Here is a 20,910-nt window from a genome sequence, read left to right as displayed (position 1 = left end):
AAATGTTAAAGCATTCCATTTTCTTGTAAATTAATTATATATAACGGTTAAATTCTCTGATTCGTGGTTTACACGTCATGTCGACTAAACTAGCAAATTAGACATCATTGTTTAAGGTTAAATAAATATCACACTATCAATTAGTGCTCTATATTGTCCCATATTGTGTCACACTACTATTGCCAACTCCCATTTCAATGAACCAGGATTATGATCATTTTATAATTTACATAATATGTTTTAATGACCATAATTTTAGTACAGTCCATTTAGTAAAATGTCGCCCGTAGTTTCTGGATTAGTTATACTTTTGACATCAGACTCGGACTTCTCTTGAACTGAATTTTAAATGTGCGTATTGTTATGCATTTACTTTTCAACATTTGCTAGAGGTATAGGGGGAGGGTTGAGATCTCATACATATGTTTAACCCCGTCGCATTTTTGCGCCTGTTCCAAGTCAGGAGCTTCTGGCCTTTGTTAGTCTTGTATTATTTTAATTTTATTTTCTTGTGTACAATTTGGAAATTAGTATGGCGTTCATTATCACTGAACTAGTATACATGTATATATTTTTAGTGGCCAGCTGAGGGGTGCCACCGGGTGCGGGAATTTCTCGCTGCATTGGAGACCTGTTGGTGACCTCCTGCTGTTGTTTTTTTGCTAAAGTCAGGTTTATAAAAGAAACAAAACTGTGTTTACACTTAAGCTAATGTAATGTTTGTTTTAAGTGTTGTACATAGGTCGACCTAACGCTGTGATTTCCTTCGCGCAACAGCACAGCATCTTTTTATATACAGACATTGTAAAGCCTAGTAAATTATTGTAAGTTATAAATTCACTCACCAATAATTCCAATTTCACATAATTCAAGATCAAATAAACCACCCGCATTCTGGGGTAAATAAGTCAAGTATCTGAAAACGGCGTTAAAATGAATCTCTTTGGGCAAAGCTATCCTGTTATATAACTCGGTTCCATGTGTCCATGTACTTGTATTTGAAGCATAAACACTATGGTTTCCGTCTTTTGTCGTGAATTCTATATTAATAAATCACACATTTTAAACAAATAAATTGCTGTGTATGCATTCAATTTCATATGAAATGAAAATCTTATTAATTTATGAATCCTCTTTTAATTTATTAAATATATATATATCACAAAAATAATCAGTTGAAATGATCAGCACTATGTTAATCATCAGAATATTACCAATTAAAAGAAGAAAAAGAAAAGAAAAATAAGTTAAGCAATGAGGTGCACAAACTATATCTATTTCAAATGAAGGTTCTGCTTTAGCGATGCTACATACAGACGGTACTAATAATCCCTATTTGGCGTACACAATTTTAGTCCTTGTATCTGTTATAAGTTTATTTATTGAAGTTGTCTGCTAAAAAAGTCATGAATTGGTAAAATTTTATTCAATCTTTTTTGACATCTGAAAAATAAAAATAAAATAATGACAAAAGTAGGTCTTTTGACGGTTGTGGTTATCGAATTTTGCAGATCTAACTTTACTTTTAAATGGTTATTAACATTTCTCTATTTATGTTTATGAAAAATAAAATTAGTAAACATAAGGTTTTAAGGAAAAGACTTCTATTAAAGGATGTTATTGACTATTTCGGTCTTGATGACATTGTAGATCTGCTTTTGAGTAATATTTTTACACTATTTTGCAGTTTCTCTCATTTATTATAGTTTCAGGTGCGTATACCCAATAACATGATAAGACGAATTCATTCCCGATGAACTATTCGAAAATCTTAATCTGCTGAACATTAATGTTAAGGGCATACGATACAGTTACAGGGAGGGTAATGACGTTGCTAAAGTGAAATGTAATGTTCGCGATGTCAAACTGTGACATATTGGGAAATGAAGCATTTTCGACTGATTTTGTCATTCAATCTGATTTCAACGAGTACATGAACCCCTTTAGTTTTAAAATGAAATTAGGTGTATTAAAGTCATATTTTCCCAAACCGGATGTTGACATGTCAATGGTAAAACATGGACCAAAATCGGATACGTAAAATCCGTGTACGTTTCAAAGCATGACTGAGTGAAGAAGCTCTTTCCACGTTATTTCTTCAACAAAATACTTGAAATGAACGTTAGATACAGGTATCAATGATAATTTTTGCATTTTTGAAGAAATATAGGATGCAAAATTAAATTTCCCTAAATTTCCCACCTGTGCACATGCGCACACGTGTACTTGTTCATGCAACACAGTTCTGACGATTTTTTATTTAAAACCTTTTTAAATGTTTCATCAAATCATGTTTATAAATGTATTTATTATAACTTAATCTTTTGGGCTAAATCAATTAGAAACAAACGGCCTAAATGTTCGAAAATAATTGTGAATAGACCGATTAATTTAAATACGATGTCCGGTACTGAAAATTATAGGTGACCTGTCACCTGAACAGGTAGTTACCAGCTGTCCAACAACTAATTAGCCTTGATTAAAATTAGAAAGTATTGAAGTAGAGGTTGTTTTGATAGTAATTAATCATCATGTCACTTTTATGACCGGAAATGTGGGGCTTTTAAAGCAAAGTTTGGGTAAAAAAGATCGTGAATTATGTTAAAATGACCGAAAAAGTCTTGAAAACTAAAAAGTATATGACCGTTTCATGCTTTGCCAAGCCGGACTTTTAACTGACATATACAAATGACCGGAATGTATGACCGTTTTGGAAGCCTTGGACTGATAACGTACAATGTATGAACATTCATTTTACCAATTATAATGAAAAAGCCAATATCGAAGTTTTTTTTGAAATTTGATAAATAGTATACCGCAAAAAATGCCGTTTATTTTCTGAAATCCTGATTTTTTTTTTTAAATTTATTACTTCAAAAGAGCTGTTGTAAATATTAAAAGAACATATTAATGAGAAGAACATTTTCATGATATTTCTAAAACAAGTCGCCGGTGTCTATCTGTTGAAATTAAAAAGTTCGGTTTGTCTATCCAAAGGATAAAAATGTCAAAAGAGCCAACAATTTTCGTAAATGTCTAAAATGTCTACCCCTTTTATTTCTTAAAGTAGCACATAAAGACATATTTTTAATTACATATTTGAATTCCTTTTAGTAGATAATGGTAACCGCAATCTTGGATTGTACAATCACAGTATAAAATCGGTCTTGTTGTTTGTCAAAATCTGCAATTTTGGAGACATATTTGCAATTTAATGGTTAGACTGCTTATTCATACGAAGAAAACTTGGTGATTTATTGTATTACTCGAAATATATATATATAAACGAATCATTTTTTTTTTCAAATGAGCCATTTAAGGGGAGACAACTCTTTTAGTAAAAATTATACTGGTCTTATAGGGAAATTTTAAATTTTAACTTGTAGCACTCAAACATGTTCTGTGACATCATTTTTCTTTTTAAGTTCTTGAAACATATAATAAAACCTATCTTCTCACAATTTATTTCAAAATTCAAATTCTTTTTTGCAATCAAATGTGTTTTTTCATGAACAATCTAACCAAATGTAGGCAATTTTCAACGACTCATATATAGCTAGAAAAATAGCACGGTGTCACAGACTTTTTATTATATTTTTGAAAAAAAGCATAGTAAAATCTTCATGTTGTCAAATTATGAGAAGAATTTTATCTCAAAAAGTATATACTCATGATCTACCTTATATGAAAAATAGCTTGTATGCAAATTTTTCGTAAAAAAATCATTATGGGATCGAAACTGTATCGTATGCAATGTCATGCTTTAAAAGAGAATGCAGTAGTATACATTTTACATGTCAATGATTTGTAAATGAAGGATATTGCCAAAAAATATATTTAATTACATGTTTAGTTAATATGTGAAAAACTGTAGCATTTGTGATCTTTTCTTTAATGAAACTTTGAATATTTCTTGAACAACAAATTAATTTGCCACCTACACCATGATCAGAATGAAAAATAACCAAACAGATGCAGATACTATCTATTTACATGTTACACAGTGACCTTCAAGGTGGCAAGGTAGTATTTCCTAGTCTATTGATAGGTATAATGGTAGTCTTTTTAGATTTTCCCCCTATTTCAAACACTGTCCATAATTCTACACACACTGAACTGAACATGCTGAAATACTTTCATTACTTTATTATATAGAACTTAAGTTGAATATGTATAATAACTGTTTCTTTTTTTGCTATTAAAAGAAACGTAAGGCCACTATTATTTGTTTGTCTCTTATCATGAAGTGGTTACAAAATTTCATAAAAAAGTCACCAAAATGGACACTAATCACGTAAAAAAAAGAAAAATCGAATGAATTATTTCTATACCATTGTGGATTCATTTATTGTCGTTGGTACCAATTTTTGTGGATTGCGGAAACCTTATTTTTTCGTGGATAAGTGATTTCGTGGTTCTGCCAAAGTCAGGATATAATTTTAAAAGAATTTATATTTCGTTGAACATTTAAATACGTGGTTCACCTGTACCCACAAAACCCCAAAAAATTAAGAATTTGAAGGCTTCTAAATGATAATCCTAATTTATTATAAAAACAAAAGTGTCCATACATTTGTTAGGAATAAAATGATAACGAACATACCACCAAACGTTATATAAACTCCAGTTAATAAGCTTTCTTTTTTAAGGTCAAGCTGAAATATAACTTTATATCCCTGTGTTCTTGAACATGATGATTTATTTCCATCAGTTGCTAAATTTGGGAGTTGACTGCCATTTGGTTTCTGCAAGACTAAAGCGTCAGATGCCATATTATCTGTAAGAAAAAATGCATGTATTGTGATTCTTTTTCCTCATCTTGAAGGTCATCGAATCAGATATCACATGTACATACTTGATGGTTTTCTAATTAATGCATGCTTGTTATGATCTTCAAATTGTTCTGATATTTGCTTTTAAAGATCTTTGTTACGGATTTCGTCTCGCACAACACTTATATCTAAAATATCCATATTCAGTTACTCTTGAAATAGAAAAGACAAAAAAGCCGAACCGTGTATTCAGTATCAATCTAACATACATTACAGTCATTACGTCTATGAAAACACGCTTTACAAAAGAATTGCAATAAGAAAGATGACATCACTTGGAACTTACATTCAATCAGCATACACATGTCGACCAATTAGTACATGTTGTACTAAGACATGTAAGATAGAAGTATAAATCATCTATCAATTGCAAAACAAAACAATTGCTATATTTCAACTTTAATGATGAATTTTGAGTTTCCACTCATTTTAAAATAGGTTGTTTTTGCAACCACCATTAGTCTCGAGGGTATATAGAGAGGCACAAATAAAGAGTTAAAAACCATTGAAAGTGAACTTCAAATATGAACCATCCGGTCCTGGCTATTTCTAAAGGGATAAACGGATGATTTATTTAAATGTCATTTTGAATATTTCAATCTACATGTATTAAATCTAACAGTACACGAAATATTTGAAAAATATAAATTATAATACGCGAACATGTTTAGTGTAGCTCGAATGTTTGAACTAGCTATATATGGCATTGACAAAACATTGATTTTAAAAAGTTAAAGATACAGAATGATTTTATGAAATATATACCTTTATAACAAATATTTTGAGGAGATTAAAAGATAAAAGTTTGATTGAAAAATATATGAAATATGTTGCCAAAAATTGTAAATACTGACAGTTGATAAACCAGTTAATCTACCTATGATGTATAAATTTCGTCTTCAGTTTTCTCTGATATAAGTAATCACAGGTTACTAATATTTTTTCCAGAACGCACTCCTTTCAAGACGATTTGAAAAACTTCAGTTTGCAACCCTAAAATAACTATTCGACTCTATGATCACAAAGATTAAGAAAACCAGGATATTGGAATAGTTTTGGTTACTGATTTGTTGTTGTTTTCTTTTGATTGATAAAAGACCTACGCATATTAACTGATTAATAAGAATTTGATATGTTGGCGTGTGTATTGTTAAGTAATACGATCCAAATTTGATTTTAATGTTCAAACACATAAAATAATCCTGTACACAAACAATAAAATTAATCAAAACAATGTTTTTTATAAATTTTATTGTCAACTGCTAAATTTTCTACCCTATATCAAATTTAAGATTCTATTTCACGATTTTATATTAAAAAATCATTGTTTATCAATAGTCATTGACGGTAATGGTCAAGGCCGTCTTTCAACCAAAATCAATCGGTTATTCATAATCGATGTAAAATCTGTTTTGTGCTTGATCCTCCAATACTTACACGTGTTACAGTAGAGTCCAGTCTGTCTGTACTTACAACCCACGGTACAAATTGATGTCTCTTTATTGCAATTATAACCCAAACAGTTTTCGGCATTACACCCCAAGACGCAAGAACCATTTTCAAGGTAGCAATGTTGCTCTACACAATTTTTAGGACAATATTTGTGGCAGTCGCTTCCCCAATAACCCTTTGGACAACCTGAAATCAATTGAATTCATACAATTTATATTACAAAATGATATCTATACAATTAGCATACTTCACATTTCAAATATTTTTATGATGATTAATTTATGATAATAAATTTATAAGGAGAGGCGAACGATACCAGCGGTTCAGTCAAAATCATAGATCGACAACAAACTGACAACGCCATGGCTAAAACAGACAAAAGACAAACAGACAAATAATAGAACTCTAGACATAATATAGAAAACTAAAGACGAAGCAATGGGAGCCCCACAAAAAAAACCTGAGAGTGATCTCTGGTGTTCCGGAAGGGTAAGCAGATCTGCTCTACGTGTGGCACCCGTCGTGTTGCATATGTTATTACAAATCTGGTGAATAGTCGGTGGGTCACATTCGTCAAAAGAGAAGGGGATTGTAGTTACGACACGAGGAACATATCAGACATGATCTTTTAAACGGTTATTCCAGAACAGTCAATCAACTCTCGATTACGTCCGTAAAATTGACGAAGGGATGACTTTAACTTCACAATTTGGAACTGTTGGTTTAATAGCTTCATAGTGAGCAGCAACCTCTATTAAGGAAATCATGATAGGAAATACTAGCCTTGGGATATTATAATATTAATAAAAAAATAAAAAATCGGCAAAAAAGGGGAAATTTGGTTCTCATTGGAATCCCGACAATCTGTTGAAAAACACGTCCTACAAACGCAAGACATATGTTGTCAATCAAGAAATCCAGCATCTTGATAATATTAGTTTCTAAGAACATTTTGGATGAATAAGGGTGATTCTTCAAAATGTAGAATGTATCCCTCTCTAAGACAACTTGAAGATACATGCATCTACGTTTGTCATTTCTTTTTATGAAACAAAGCATAATATTTAGTAATTATTTATATATTTTGATTTTCAGAATGAGGCACCTTCACCATTCAAAAGAAGTATTAAAAGTTATATACTTTTATAATCACGATCTTACTGTCTATCCCATCTTCCCAAAAAATATTTTTACAAAACAGGACAATGTAGTATTACCAAAGTTCAAATAAGAATAAGACAGAGGCGAACAATTAAGCTTCATCAGTCGTATAAAACGGAAAACAGCATGAACAGATGAAAAACAACGAAAAGACAAACAACAGACAAGACAAACTATGTAAGGACAAACCTCCCAAAATTCCCCAGAAACCGTCAGTCATCTCAAGTGCTATACAGTCTAGGGAATGAACAGCACCTTTTGTCTCGTTCTGTGTACGTATGAAAATAGTATAATGATAAAAACACCAAACCGTCAGGTAAATTCAAAACGGAAAGTCCTTTATGAAAATGGAAACCAAATGCTCAAAAACATAAAATTATGTGAAAAAATAATCTCGTACGTATTATCAACTTGGTACAGGCATTTCCTAATGTAGAAAACAGTGGATATAATATAGAGAAATAGCATGCATTTGATTACAAGTACGACAATCTATCATTTAAAAAAAAGATCTTTGGAGACCAACTACGCATTTAGCTTTTCGTTTTCTTGATCGCGTTTTTATTATAAAAGATACATCTTTGTCTTGATTTTTCAACATCATTTATGAATTTGGTCTCTCAAATATGCGTTCATCTTAATGAATGCCTGTTTAATGTGACTTGTTCTTTTTTGATTGCCTTTTCTTTTCAGAATCATTTTAATGTTATCTAAATTTGCTTGCAATAGGTTTTAAAAGAAAGGAAAAGAAACAATTCTGCTATGATGCAGAAGAACGTTTGTTGTTGATACACAATGATATTAAACTTCCCATTGATGCTAACGTAACACAATTCAACAATTGGTCCTGGGATCGAACTGCCTTCATCTGATCCCAATTCATCGTAATAAATGACATATTTCCCTAGTTGACTACAAGGTATTGTCTGAGTGATGTTTGGAAATCCAGGATCTCCATCTGCATAACAAAGATAACCATCAGGCGGAATGTTTGATGTATTGGTCACATATAACTGAAATCCATTCATACGTTTAGCAACTGTAATACAAATTACATTTGATTCAATGTTTGTTGTTAACATGTAAGAACATTTTGGGTAAAAACAGTTAATTTTTCCAGTATGATTCAAAAATAACTTACTCACTATTGATGGTTTCAAAATGAAATAGTAAACATGCAAACTCTACAGAAATAAAAATGCATTAGGTACTGAAGCAACACGGTGATTTTTGGTTTGGGTTTTGATTTAAAAGCAACAGTTTTTTTATCCATGTGTTATGAACCTTTATCTTTTCTTCATTTTTCCCTTTTTCCTTTGGTCTTGTTTGTTTTTATCTTAATTCTATTGTTCCCTTGGTATCTTATTTGTCTACCTTGTAGAAGCGTTAGTCGGAATATGGTGCAATTCACTTCATGTTATGCCGTCTTATGTTTGTTATTTTCATACTCATAGACAATGGTTAACACAATAGTGAATGGTATGTCAATTAATACCTTACTTTATATTTGTGGGTTCAAAGCCTATTTTAAAATATACAAATATTTATGAAACGCATCAAAAAGTGGACCTATATTTCATAATGAAATTTAATGTGACCTCTAAACACGCTGTTTAAACCATACAATTGACGTATGTATGTTAATTGTATTAACTTGTAACCCTAACAAAAACCATGTATGATCATGATGATACCAGGTTCCTTTTTTTATAAGTTGGGAAGATGTAAACAAACACTCAGTGAGTGAAGAATTAAACAATTCAACACTTGTAATTCTACTTGACCGCAAAACGTTGATATGTACTAGATTACTTCTCTTTGTGTCAATGTTGCAACTTAATCATTGTCAAGTCTGTTCCTTTTAAAACCATCAACATTTGTAAGTATCACGACGTACATTGCATATGGGTAACGGTGAAATTCACCAAAACGATGGGTAAGATTTTAGTTCAATTTGTTTTATTTAAGAACAAGGTAGTGCCAGTTTAGAAGTGCACGAATTCTTATTGAAATAAGGGTTCTCATAATAAAAGCCAATATATATTGGTTAAGTTTCTATGCCAATACATGATTCGATAAGACAAACCAGTAAATGCATGCACTGTTATCAAAATAGCGGCCAGAGTCCGAGTTAAAGAATCCATCTTAATAGAACAAGTATTAGGGAGATAATTGACAGATTTAAGATAAAATAAATCAATAATAGATAACTTTAAAAATGTTAAGGTCCGAACCATTAAAATTGAAACAAAAGGTTTAAGAGAAATATTGAACCGGAGAAAGGATGCCCTCCTTAACCTATCATAATTGGAGTTTAGCTTGCTATAAAATCAGGATTTAAAACCATTGTCTGCATAAGAAAATGTCTGCACCCATAGTTATCAAAGGTACCAGGCTGTGAATTTAAAAGAAACATTTCTGGCCCTTATTTTGACTGCATGAAATTGATTTCACAGTTGACCAGCACCTTGAGTTGAAAAAGGCCTAAAGTTTGCCCATTAGATAATTTTCAAAACAAAATTTCCGCATCAAAATTACTGCCGCCCCCTAAAAATTAAATGATCGATGACTTAATGACAAATTAACCATACGGTTCTTCTTTCTACAATCATATCATCTATTTGGGAGGGGCCGAGATCAAGTTTGAAATAAACAGGCAGGAGCCTCGAATTTCTGGTGAAACACATTTTGGAAGAGTATATACAAAATCCAAAGGCAGAAACATTTTAAACTGTATATCATTTAAATATACCTGTGTCCCCTGCTAACAAAGTTTGTCTTTTTGTATGTTAAGGATATGTAAAAAGAGTAAACTCTCGCCCGTGGTATACGCTATTTTGAATAGATTTGAACTAAATGGAGACGGGAGACAAACACAATTTTACAACAATCAAGTTAAGGTGTATAACGTACGTCAAAATATACGATTTTTGTTTAATTTACAAGTTAAATGGTCAACGGGAGATAACAATAAACTTTTTTTGAAATGTTCAGGTTTATTACGTTTAAGTACGTCAAAAACCTTAAATTCTCTCATAAGACTCATCAGTGACGCTCAGATCAAGAAGTTAGTGAACCAAACAAGTATAAAGTTGAAGAGCATTGGGGACACAAAATTCAAAAAAGTTGTTTCAAATACGACTGAGGTAATCTATGCCTTGGATAAGATAATCCATAGTATTTCGAATAAAATATATTCTTGCAAACAGTAAATTTATAAAAATGACCATGCATACAATGTACCATAATGTACCAAGTCAGGAATTTAATAGTCGTTACCTATTCGTTTGATGTGAAATTTTGGCGACTAATTACAACTATTGAATTAAACTAATACTAATTACACATACACATCAATGTATTTATTATTTTGATTGTGTCATTCAATACATGACTCCACTTTGAATTTTCTGTTGAGTTCAGTACTTTTGTTAGTTTGCTTTGAACTGTATTTTTGTCAGCAGTATAACCATAAGATTAGGTCTATGTATGTTTTTCAGCTGTTTGAGTTCAAAATTCTGATAATTTTAAAACACTCCACCGCCAACACCGAATTCTGTATTGCCAATTTTAGTATCAAAGGAGATAGGGATGGGACAAATGAGACCAAGATATCGGTGTATAAACAGGAAACAATACAAACGGCTTTATAAAAAGAAAATACAGTAAAATAAAAGATAAAGGCAACAGAAGTATATCGCTGTTCAAAATTCATAAATCGGTTGAGAGAAAACACATCCGGCTTACAAACTGAAACCTAGGAAAACACACCATCTATAAAAGGACAACAATGAAACGACCGAAACACTGAAGTGCAATAAAAAACAAAAGACCATGCAACACACACAGAAATAAACTATTGCAATATTCAAGACTTGATACAGGACATTTTAAGAGAAAATGGTGTGTTGAACCTGTTTTGTGGCTAGCCAAACGGATGTTGTGTCGGACAATAGACCTTACTTCACATCGAGCGAATTTGTGACATTGAACCACGTCAGATACAGAAATAGAGAAACGAGAAAATCGCAAAAGGAGAATCTGTGTTAGTTAGAGATTATAAATTTAATCGCAGTAGAAACAAGGAGTTATCGTCCATAAACTGGGACTAGTATTTTAGCAAGTCAAAGTATAGAGATGCATATTGATCAGTTTCGTGAATCTCTACCGAAGGAAAATAAAGACTACCAAACAATCTTAAAAATACAAAATCTGATATTAACACTGAATCAAATATAGTATCAGCATGTAGTTCAATACGTGATACCGAAAACTCTAAAAATTACAATGAATTCGAACTAACTAAAATAACCGACATTACAACCGTTGAAAAAGGTAATGCCACTATCAAAACACGCCGCTTAGAAAGAGACAGAAAATCGCCAGAGAGACTAATTGGAAATTTATTTACTGTAAATATTTGTGTTTAAATTAATCTAGTGATAACACTGAAGATTTAGGATATGATAATTGAACATTTAATCCATAGACAGTAAAGCTTGTGGTTGTTTAGTTTAGTTGATGTTCAAATTACTTTATTACTTCCATTCATTGGAGATTAATCTTGCTTATCTTGATCTTAAAAAATTAAAACGGGAAAGATTGTGATGTTAACATGATGCGTTAGCACTATAGTGTAATTGACTTATAATTTATACCAACAGGTAGGAATTGATTAGCAGATATCTCTGATAATAGATTAATATCTCTAAATAGAATTGAGAATGGAAATTGGGAATGTGTCAAAGAGACAACAACCCGACCATAGAAAAAAAAACAATAACAGAAGGTCCCCAGCAGGTCTTCAATGTAGCGAGAGATTCCCGCACCCGGAGGCAACCTTCAGCTGGCCCCTAAACAAATATATACTAGTTCAGTGATAATGAACGCCATACTAATTTCCAAATTGTACACAAGAAACTAAACTTGAAATAATACAAGACTAACAAAGGCCAGAGGCTCCTGTCTTGGGACAGGTGCAAAAATGCGGCGGGGTTAAACATGTTTGTGAGATCTCAACCCTCCCCCTATACCTCTAGCCAATGTAGAAAAGTAAACGCATAACAATACGTACATTTAAAATTCAATTCAAGAGCAGTCCGAGTCTGATGTCAAAAGATGTAACCAAAGAAAATTTTACTAAATGACAATTATACATAAATAACAACAGACTAATAGCAGTTAACTGACATGCAAGCTCCAGACTTCAATTAAACTGACTGAAAGATTACGATTTCATCATATGAACATCAGGCACAATCCTTCCCGTTAGGGGTTTAGTATCATTCCATCATAACATATATGAGAAGAACATAACCCGTGTCATGTCAACAACTGTTTTTTTTTATAAATGTGCTTAGTTCCGATGCAAAGACCCTATAAGTGAATCAATATTAACGCAAAAATATGCAATCTTTAATGACCTGACAACATTATTGTTACTATATCCTTTCTTAATAAGTCTATTCAAAGGTTTTGTTAGTTTCTGAGGTGAATACTGACACCTTTGTGCTTTATAAAGAATCTTTCCATAAAAAATTGGATGTGAAATACCCGAATGTATAAGAAGTCTGCATGTTGAGCTATACTTACGAATGAGTCACTGCTACAGTATTATGTAAGCGTTTTGGGGCGTAACTTTCCTATGGCATTGAATTCCGCTGTTTCAAATATACTAAGGTATTGCAAAAAAAAGCAGTATGTGTGTAAAGTGTACTTGGATAAGTTATGTATATCTTAATGAGATAATCATCACTGCAACCCACGATCAATATATCACAATCGGGAATTGCATTTTACATACATCAAAGATTAATATTTTTCTGTGAAACACGTAAGGATATTTATATATATGTACGTACAGCCTTCCCTGTAGTAAATTGTTATTTCTTTTATATTTGCAAGCCCAAATGCAAACTGAAACATCCACCAAGCTTGCCTATTGGTCTGCATAACAACTGTGGTGGAACACGTACGATTTGTAAATTTGTTTGAAGCAGGTGGGTATACGGCATATTCTGCGTTCCCATGAGGTTTCGAGTAATTAGAACTTTGCGAAGCCATACCGTTTGGTGTAAGGTTATCTGTAAAATTCGAAGCAAAAACAAAAAGAAAACATGTCACATGTCTGCAAAGCACAGGTATTGTCAATAGACGAATCAAGTTAAATGTTAACGTAAAAGAATGTGTTTGTATAAGTGTAAGCCAGACAAAGACTACAGTAACGATCGTTAAAAAAATAAAGACTTATCATTTATATTTGGTAAGGAAGTTTTTACTAATAATTTTCCTCATTTATTTCCTCATTAAATTTTGAAGATTTATGAGTAACGAATTTCATATGTGTATAATTAAACACATACGCGATTTCTGTGCAGAAATTTATTTTATAGTCAGCAAAAAATACTTGGATAAAAAGCAATATTCTTTTGTTGTTTAGGGTAAAGTAATTGTTAGTTTTCGAATCAGAACTATAAAGGAAAAGTAAACTTTATAAATGTCGTCGCATTGAAGATTTTTTGGGGGGTTTACTGTCATTATGAACGTCCAAAATCGAATTTTGAAAGGCAAGGAACAATAACATACAATGATATATTTATTATTTTGAAAGCATTACAAAAAGTTAATTCACAATATATGATTAAAAAATGTACGTAAGAAATGTAAGAAGCTTAGGGTTCATCGTATAAAAGAACATGAATATCTTAAAATTGGAACACATGAACTATAAGCTATTTATAGGTCGTGTACTAAAAATCCAGGATTATTACGTGTTATAGCACAATACAAAAAATATATGATTGACATTTATACAACATACATTCAGAATAACTTACGTTGGGCTACGGTCAACTGAACAATTGTCTGAATTATTATCACCAATAACATTTCAGTGTTTTTACAATTCGGCATTCGAAACTGAAATAAATTTAAAAAAAAAAGGAATATCATTCGCATTACCATTTCTCTTTTAAATTTATTTTCGGGGAATTAATACATAATGTACTACAATGTACCTAGTGTAATTATAATTAATCACTTGTAGTACATGTGTACCGATTATAATTGTTTTCGTGAGCTGTTTATCTTGCTGCAGTTAGAAATAATTAAAAAAAAATGTACAATAGACAAGGAAACAATAATATCATATCAAAACACTGTATTACGGTCCTGTAAAAACTGAAAATTTTAAACTACTAACCAAAATATTGACAGTAATTTAAAATTTTAATTACATGTTAACACATCTGTAATATTTTGTAAACAATTTTATTGAATTTACAACAAATGCATTATGATTATGGATACATGAACAATACCTTGATATACCCAACCACTAAATCAAATCATTATGCAATTAACACAGGGCCAATGATAATTCACATGAAAATGACGACATACTATGTGTAAGGAAATAGATCATATCACGAACATCAGTATCAATTCAAGTTTGACAATATTTTATTCTAAACTAGCCATTCATGTATACACCAATCTGCAATATTATTACATCCCATATTACTTTAATTCATAATTTCTATTTCTGAAACACATGGCAATTGAATAGATCTGTTGTTACAAATAACAATGGATTTTGACCACAGGGTATGACGTGGAAACTCCTGTTTTTTCATCCAATGTTGTTCATAACAATAGAAAATTTATTCTTTCTTAAATTTATAGCCTGGACATAAGACATTCCTAACAATGTTCACTACAATTTTATCAAGATATTAAAAAAAAAACATTAGAATATTCCAATAGCGAATAAAATTAATCTTAAGCATCTATTTTGAAAAAAAACTTTTAATTCTCCTTTGCTAGAAAGTTACATTTTTGTCTCTATTCTAAAAAACATTGATCTTAAACAAAACGATGATTTTAACTTGGCAATCCAGGGAGGGCGAGTTCAGAGGGGGCGGTGGATGGGAACCACCCATTTCTTAACAATCAATGCATTTGAATGGGAACATATGGCTGGAAACCTCCCTGTCTCCTGAATTTGGAACCCCCTTTTAAAAATGGCTAGATCCATCCCGGATTGTACACGAAACGGGAATCAGTAAACATACTTTTCTTTTTATAATTTTTTTCCATATATTTTTTCTGCTTTTTAGTTCCTTAATTTATATAATATCTATTTATAACAATCTTTTAAAAAAATCGTTATTTTGAAACAGAGTAGCGAATATCCTAAAATGCGACATACATCTTTAGTTTTAGATTACATATTTTGAAGAAGCTATAAGTATTTGAATATATCAAAAAGTTTACAACTATTTATCCGAAAACTGGATAAATGGTTAATTTGCACCTTTTACACGCTCTTGTACAGAAATTTATACAAGTTTCATATTATTTCCACCAATGAAATAATTAAATGCATAAACGATACCACGTATTCTGAAAATATTTACCATTTGTTTTCATCTTTGAAAAAATCAACACATTGTATCCCCTAATTACACAAAATCAGACGCTTGTGTATTCTGAAATAAAAATACCAACAAAAGTAGTGATCAAACCTGAACAAAGAGTAGAAAAAACCTATTAATAGGTATTTATCACAGAGAAATAATCCCGCACTCGTTGGCGGGATTCAGCTGGCCCCTTAACAAAAATGTACTATGTATATGGACGTCATACTATACTCTAAAAAACATATCAATGTCTTTAACCATAAAAATTCAATTGATAACTTTTAAGTCGAGTTTGCTTTACTGATCAAATTTGTAAGTACAGTATAATCAAAGGTTGGTGAATGGTATACAATGATTACGTTGAGCAAAGCAATAAACGTAGTCAGCCTTTTTTTCAAAAGGGATTGTGAATACGGTATTTTGATAAAGCTGGTATCAAGTATTCTATGTAATCGACCAAGATTTTGAAACTGTAACATTTTAAATCTCTCATGACAAGTAACACAAATTTTCCCACTATGTTAATAAACACATTAAAGAATCAAACATTAGAATTTGGTATGCCCGACTGGCGTTTCGAGTACAAAAGACTCACCAGGGACGCACGTTTGAATCAAATAAGAAAAAAATAGTCCAAATTAAGTATGAAGATGATAAGTATTGATAACCAGAAGTTCCAAACGGTATAGTGTAAATTGAAGCCACTTGATTCCTTTTAATTCAACTTACAATATGTCTAAAGCTACCTTAAATTCGATGACAAAAGACTTAATCTTTATACGGTATTTCTAATATTAACCAACTTGTTCCTGAGTTTGAAACATATTCTGTTGAACGACTTTTATCCATATGCTAACCCTTCTACGTAGTTTTAAGATTGTTTACAATAACTTCATGCATGAAGTAAATTGTTAACAATTTTTCCTTTAAACATCTTGTATTTGCTAATACATGTAACTTAAAGAATCAAACACAAGTTATGACAAATCTAAAAGTATTCTCCTAAATATAATAAGTAATAATTTATTAATATAAAGACACGCAACAGCAAAATAATCTTATTATAAATCTATACAATAGTTATATCAACAAATACAAAATTCCAAAACTAGATGTCAATCCTACGTCATGAAAAAGTATCCAACAACATACTAAATCATACATATTAATAAGGAAGAACAAAAAATATAATATAAAGGTTAAATTGTTCACGTTAAAAATAGTATCTCTTTTCATTAAGGAAACATTGAGATTGAGACTATATTTTCTTATCGATTTATTAAACAACGAGATCTATTAAAGACGGGACAAAGATAAATTTAGCTAAAACAATCTCATTTCAGCATAAAACGGGCTCAGAAAAAACTGTCTAAATAAGTTTTATGACTTAGTCTAATGACTTTTGACAACTTTTAAAATCTGTTATATTGATTCTTAGTTTTGTGAAAATTGTATTTGACTTACGTTCTTCCACATTACAGTTTTTATGGGCTTTGGATTATCATTTGAAATATGTTCCTATATTAAGTCTGTATTAAAAGCTTACCCTTTGTTTTTACTCTGTTGTGTGTAAGTATTGTTGTCTTAGTATCTTTTTTATTGTCTATCATACCAAAGAAATAGAATACAGTGTCTTTATTTGTCATTTGAACTTTTACTAACATTTAAAAAATTCAAAAGCACAAGACTACACGAGGGACTTGATTGTGTAAAACATCAACCCTGTAATAGTATAGTGTACTTGTATCTCCTACTTTTCCTTTCCCTATTTTTATATTGTTTTCATTGTCCTCATGTCAAAATAGAATGAAGACAAAAAGATCGAAAAATTCTAGTTTTACATCTGAGGATGCATTATTTTTATTATAATTGACTGCCTCAAAAAAATTCCAATGGTTTTAGATCACAAATATAGAATTGTCGGTTAACATAATCTAATACAACTTACCTGTTCAATATCTACAGTTGTGTGAAAACAGGAAGCTTTAAAATAGTAATTATATACACACACTAACAGGTAGTTGTTAGTTACAAATTAATTTTTGATACATGTATGCAGTTTTTCTATTTACCTCTAAAGAATTAGGAACAATATGAATTAACTTTATCCTTGGATGAATAAAAAACTGTTAAAAACATTTACGAATCTGTCCTTATGTCTCAATAAATGAGAATGCATTACGCGATGAAGAACAACAGAACCTTATTATAGAAATGTCTCCAGACGATACATTTATCCAGATGTATATATATATATTTTTTTGTTTTTTTCTAAGTTATTTAAACCTCGATCATGTCAATAGGACACTGTAATAATCATGATAATTGGCACTAGCGAAGCAGCGATATGTATTAAAAAATTTCAAAATTGGGAGATAGGTTAAACTTAAGTTAAATTGCATTTATCAATCATTCCGTAAAGACCATTTTTCTAATTTCACTTAATATATTCAACTTTGAGGGCATATTGAGATATGACTTCATTGTCAGAAAGATGTATTATAAAGAAAACAATACATTACATTTTTAAAACAATCTTAAGGTAAATCTATAGATGTTAAGGTTATCTTTTAGAACTTTAAATAAAAAGAATTTGTAAAAAAAATTAATTTACGGCAATTGGAACTATTTAAACCAAAATGCTGAATTTCCAATACCAAGTTGAATACTTGAACCAATGCATATAAATATTGCATATCAATGGGTTGAACACCTGCATATATCTGTTGATTGGTTGTTAGTATGTATCGCAACTTATTTGTCATATCGTGGGGCCAATTTCTAAATTGGTGGCGGAACCTTCATTGTCCGTACATAACCACTGATGCATGTCTTTCAGTTGGAAACTTGACAAAACCCCTCAAATTAGATCGAAGTTCAACGGTTTTCAAACTGCCAATCTTAAGATTGAGGAACTAGAGATCACTAAACAAATTTGGAAAATATTAATCAACGAAATTCAAGATTTGTATCCGAACGAATGTCAATCTGTGTTTGGGGATACTTAGTCTATAAGATCAAATTTAAAAAAAAAATCATGTATAGATTTTTCAGGAAACGAAAATCAAACTGAAAAAAAAGAAAACTTATTAATTAAAAATGTATGCCCCTTTATGTACTTTTCTTATATAATTGAATATGATGATCATTGACCCTTGAAAGTGAGAGCATGGTCAGATGCACACTGCCTAAAACAAATGCACACCTTTTAAGCATTGTATAAACCAAATACCGTTGAAATATTGCTTATAGTAATAAAAGAACCAGCATGACCATGACAAATGAACTGGAAAAATGAAACGACGGTTACACCAACTTGTATAGGTAACTTGTTGGTGTAACCGTCCAACTTGTATGGGGTTCGTGTTGCTTATTCTTTAGTTTTCTATGTTGTGTCATGTGTAGTATTGTTTGTCTTTTTGTCTTTTTCATTTTTAGCCATGGCTTTGTCAGTTTGTTTTAGAATTATGAGTTTGACTATCCTTTTGGTATCTTTCGTCCCTCTTTTCTAATACAAAAACATGTTGCATCATATTCTGCTACAAACATCAGATGAAGGTCAATGCAATGATAAGGAACAGGTTATACATTATTTACAAGATTTATTTTATTTTACTTCAACACTGTACAACACATCAACTTTAAGGTCAAATGAAATAGAAATATAGAAAACAAATAAAACAGAAAATGTAAAAGTAATATAAAAATAACAACGGTTTAAATAATAATCATTTTGAAAAAAAATTCCTCGCCGCGATATAGCCTTTTTGTGCTAATGCGGCTTAAGGCAACTAACAATCAATCAATACTAATAATAATAATATTGAGTAGATTAATATAACTTTGATACAAATCCTCCTTCCTTAAATGTGCATTTCAAAATCTCCTGTTTCTGAAAAATTGTATAGTGCAAAAAAAAAATATGAAGCATTTTAATCCTCATCAGAAATTTATTGTTAGACATTGGTTTTTTTTCTATATTTGATAATTTGTTTTCCCTCCCCTGCAAAACACTTCTGTCATCATTACAGGAAATCTGTGTCCATATAATACATGTATCTCTTGATGTATTATCATAATTTACATCAGACACTTTATTTTCATAAATAAATGACAAATATATTCTAAAAAGAATAACAAACGTAACCTTTGATTAATATTAAAAATATGGCCACTGTGGTTTCCTTTTTCTATAACGGTTAGGGTGCAAGAGGTAATATGTTCAATTCCCGGTTTGGCGAAATGAAAATAAAAGAAAGAAGGTGTATGCTGCAATACTGCCAAACGTCAAGTATTCCGGATGAAGAGCAAATATAAGTTGTCAAAATCAGAGATAATAATATAAGGGTAAAGTGACAAGTCTTCGTGTGTTTGTTACACTGTAAGCCAGCAGATGAACAATCTGATTTATAAAAAGGAAGATGTGGTATGAATGCCAATGCGACAACTCTCCACAAGAGACAAGATGAAACAGAAATTATCAACAATAGTTCATCGTACGGCCTTCAACAATGAAAAAAGACCATACCGCATAGTCAGCAGTTTAGTCTGTTTAAAACAAAGAAGGCTTAAATACTTTTACATTTACATAGTCTCGACCTGTTTATGGATTTTTTGGCCACTGAACGTCAGACCGCCATCCATCCTTATCTTCGTCAATCATTAATATTTCGCACAGGTCATTTTTATGTCTGAATGACAAGCCTGTCAATTTCTGTTTACAACTAGGTTCATTTCAGAGATTCATCCTGATTTTTAATATTTTGAAGAAAGGACTTTTCATGCTTGCATGTAATGCAATGTTCACACTAAAGTCACTTTCTCTATGAATACTTTGACATTTGGAGCGAACAAGCATCCAATTTTCATAATTGAACATACGATTAAGCACATAGAAAGCAATATCTAAATAACATATATAGAAAATAAAATTCAGATTAAATTGAAAACAAAATTTACATTTAGAAAGTATAAAATATATGCTATATATATTTTGATAGTTTTATAAGCATTTAAACCAGTGTTCATGATAAAATAACACAAAA

At 31.0% G+C, this 20,910-nt stretch overlaps 1 protein-coding gene and 1 long non-coding RNA gene across 2 annotated transcripts; both read right to left on the bottom strand.

Annotated features, from left to right (window-relative positions):
- Nucleotides 1–6,372: 6,372 nt before the first annotated feature.
- Nucleotides 6,373–9,589, bottom strand: LOC134682593 (uncharacterized; the record flags this gene model as incomplete). Its single annotated transcript, XM_063541784.1, has 4 exons — nt 9,532–9,589; nt 8,270–8,484; nt 7,635–7,713; nt 6,373–6,470 (listed from the first exon to the last, which is right to left on the bottom strand). Coding segments are annotated over exons 1-4 (450 nt in total), but the record flags the coding sequence as incomplete, so codon positions are not given.
- A 3,896-nt stretch (nt 9,590–13,485) lies between these two features.
- On the bottom strand, nt 13,486–15,937 carry LOC134680879 (uncharacterized). The gene is made up of 3 exons (XR_010100529.1): nt 15,863–15,937; nt 14,282–14,363; nt 13,486–13,528 (listed from the first exon to the last, which is right to left on the bottom strand). It is a non-coding gene; the product is annotated as an uncharacterized LOC134680879 (long non-coding RNA).
- Between the last annotated feature and the right edge of the window lie 4,973 nt (nt 15,938–20,910).

This window comes from Mytilus trossulus, chromosome 1 (assembly GCF_036588685.1).
Source record: "Mytilus trossulus isolate FHL-02 chromosome 1, PNRI_Mtr1.1.1.hap1, whole genome shotgun sequence".
In the NCBI taxonomy this organism is placed as follows: Eukaryota; Metazoa; Mollusca; class Bivalvia; order Mytilida; family Mytilidae; genus Mytilus; species Mytilus trossulus.
This window is presented reverse-complemented; position numbering and strand designations above follow the sequence as displayed.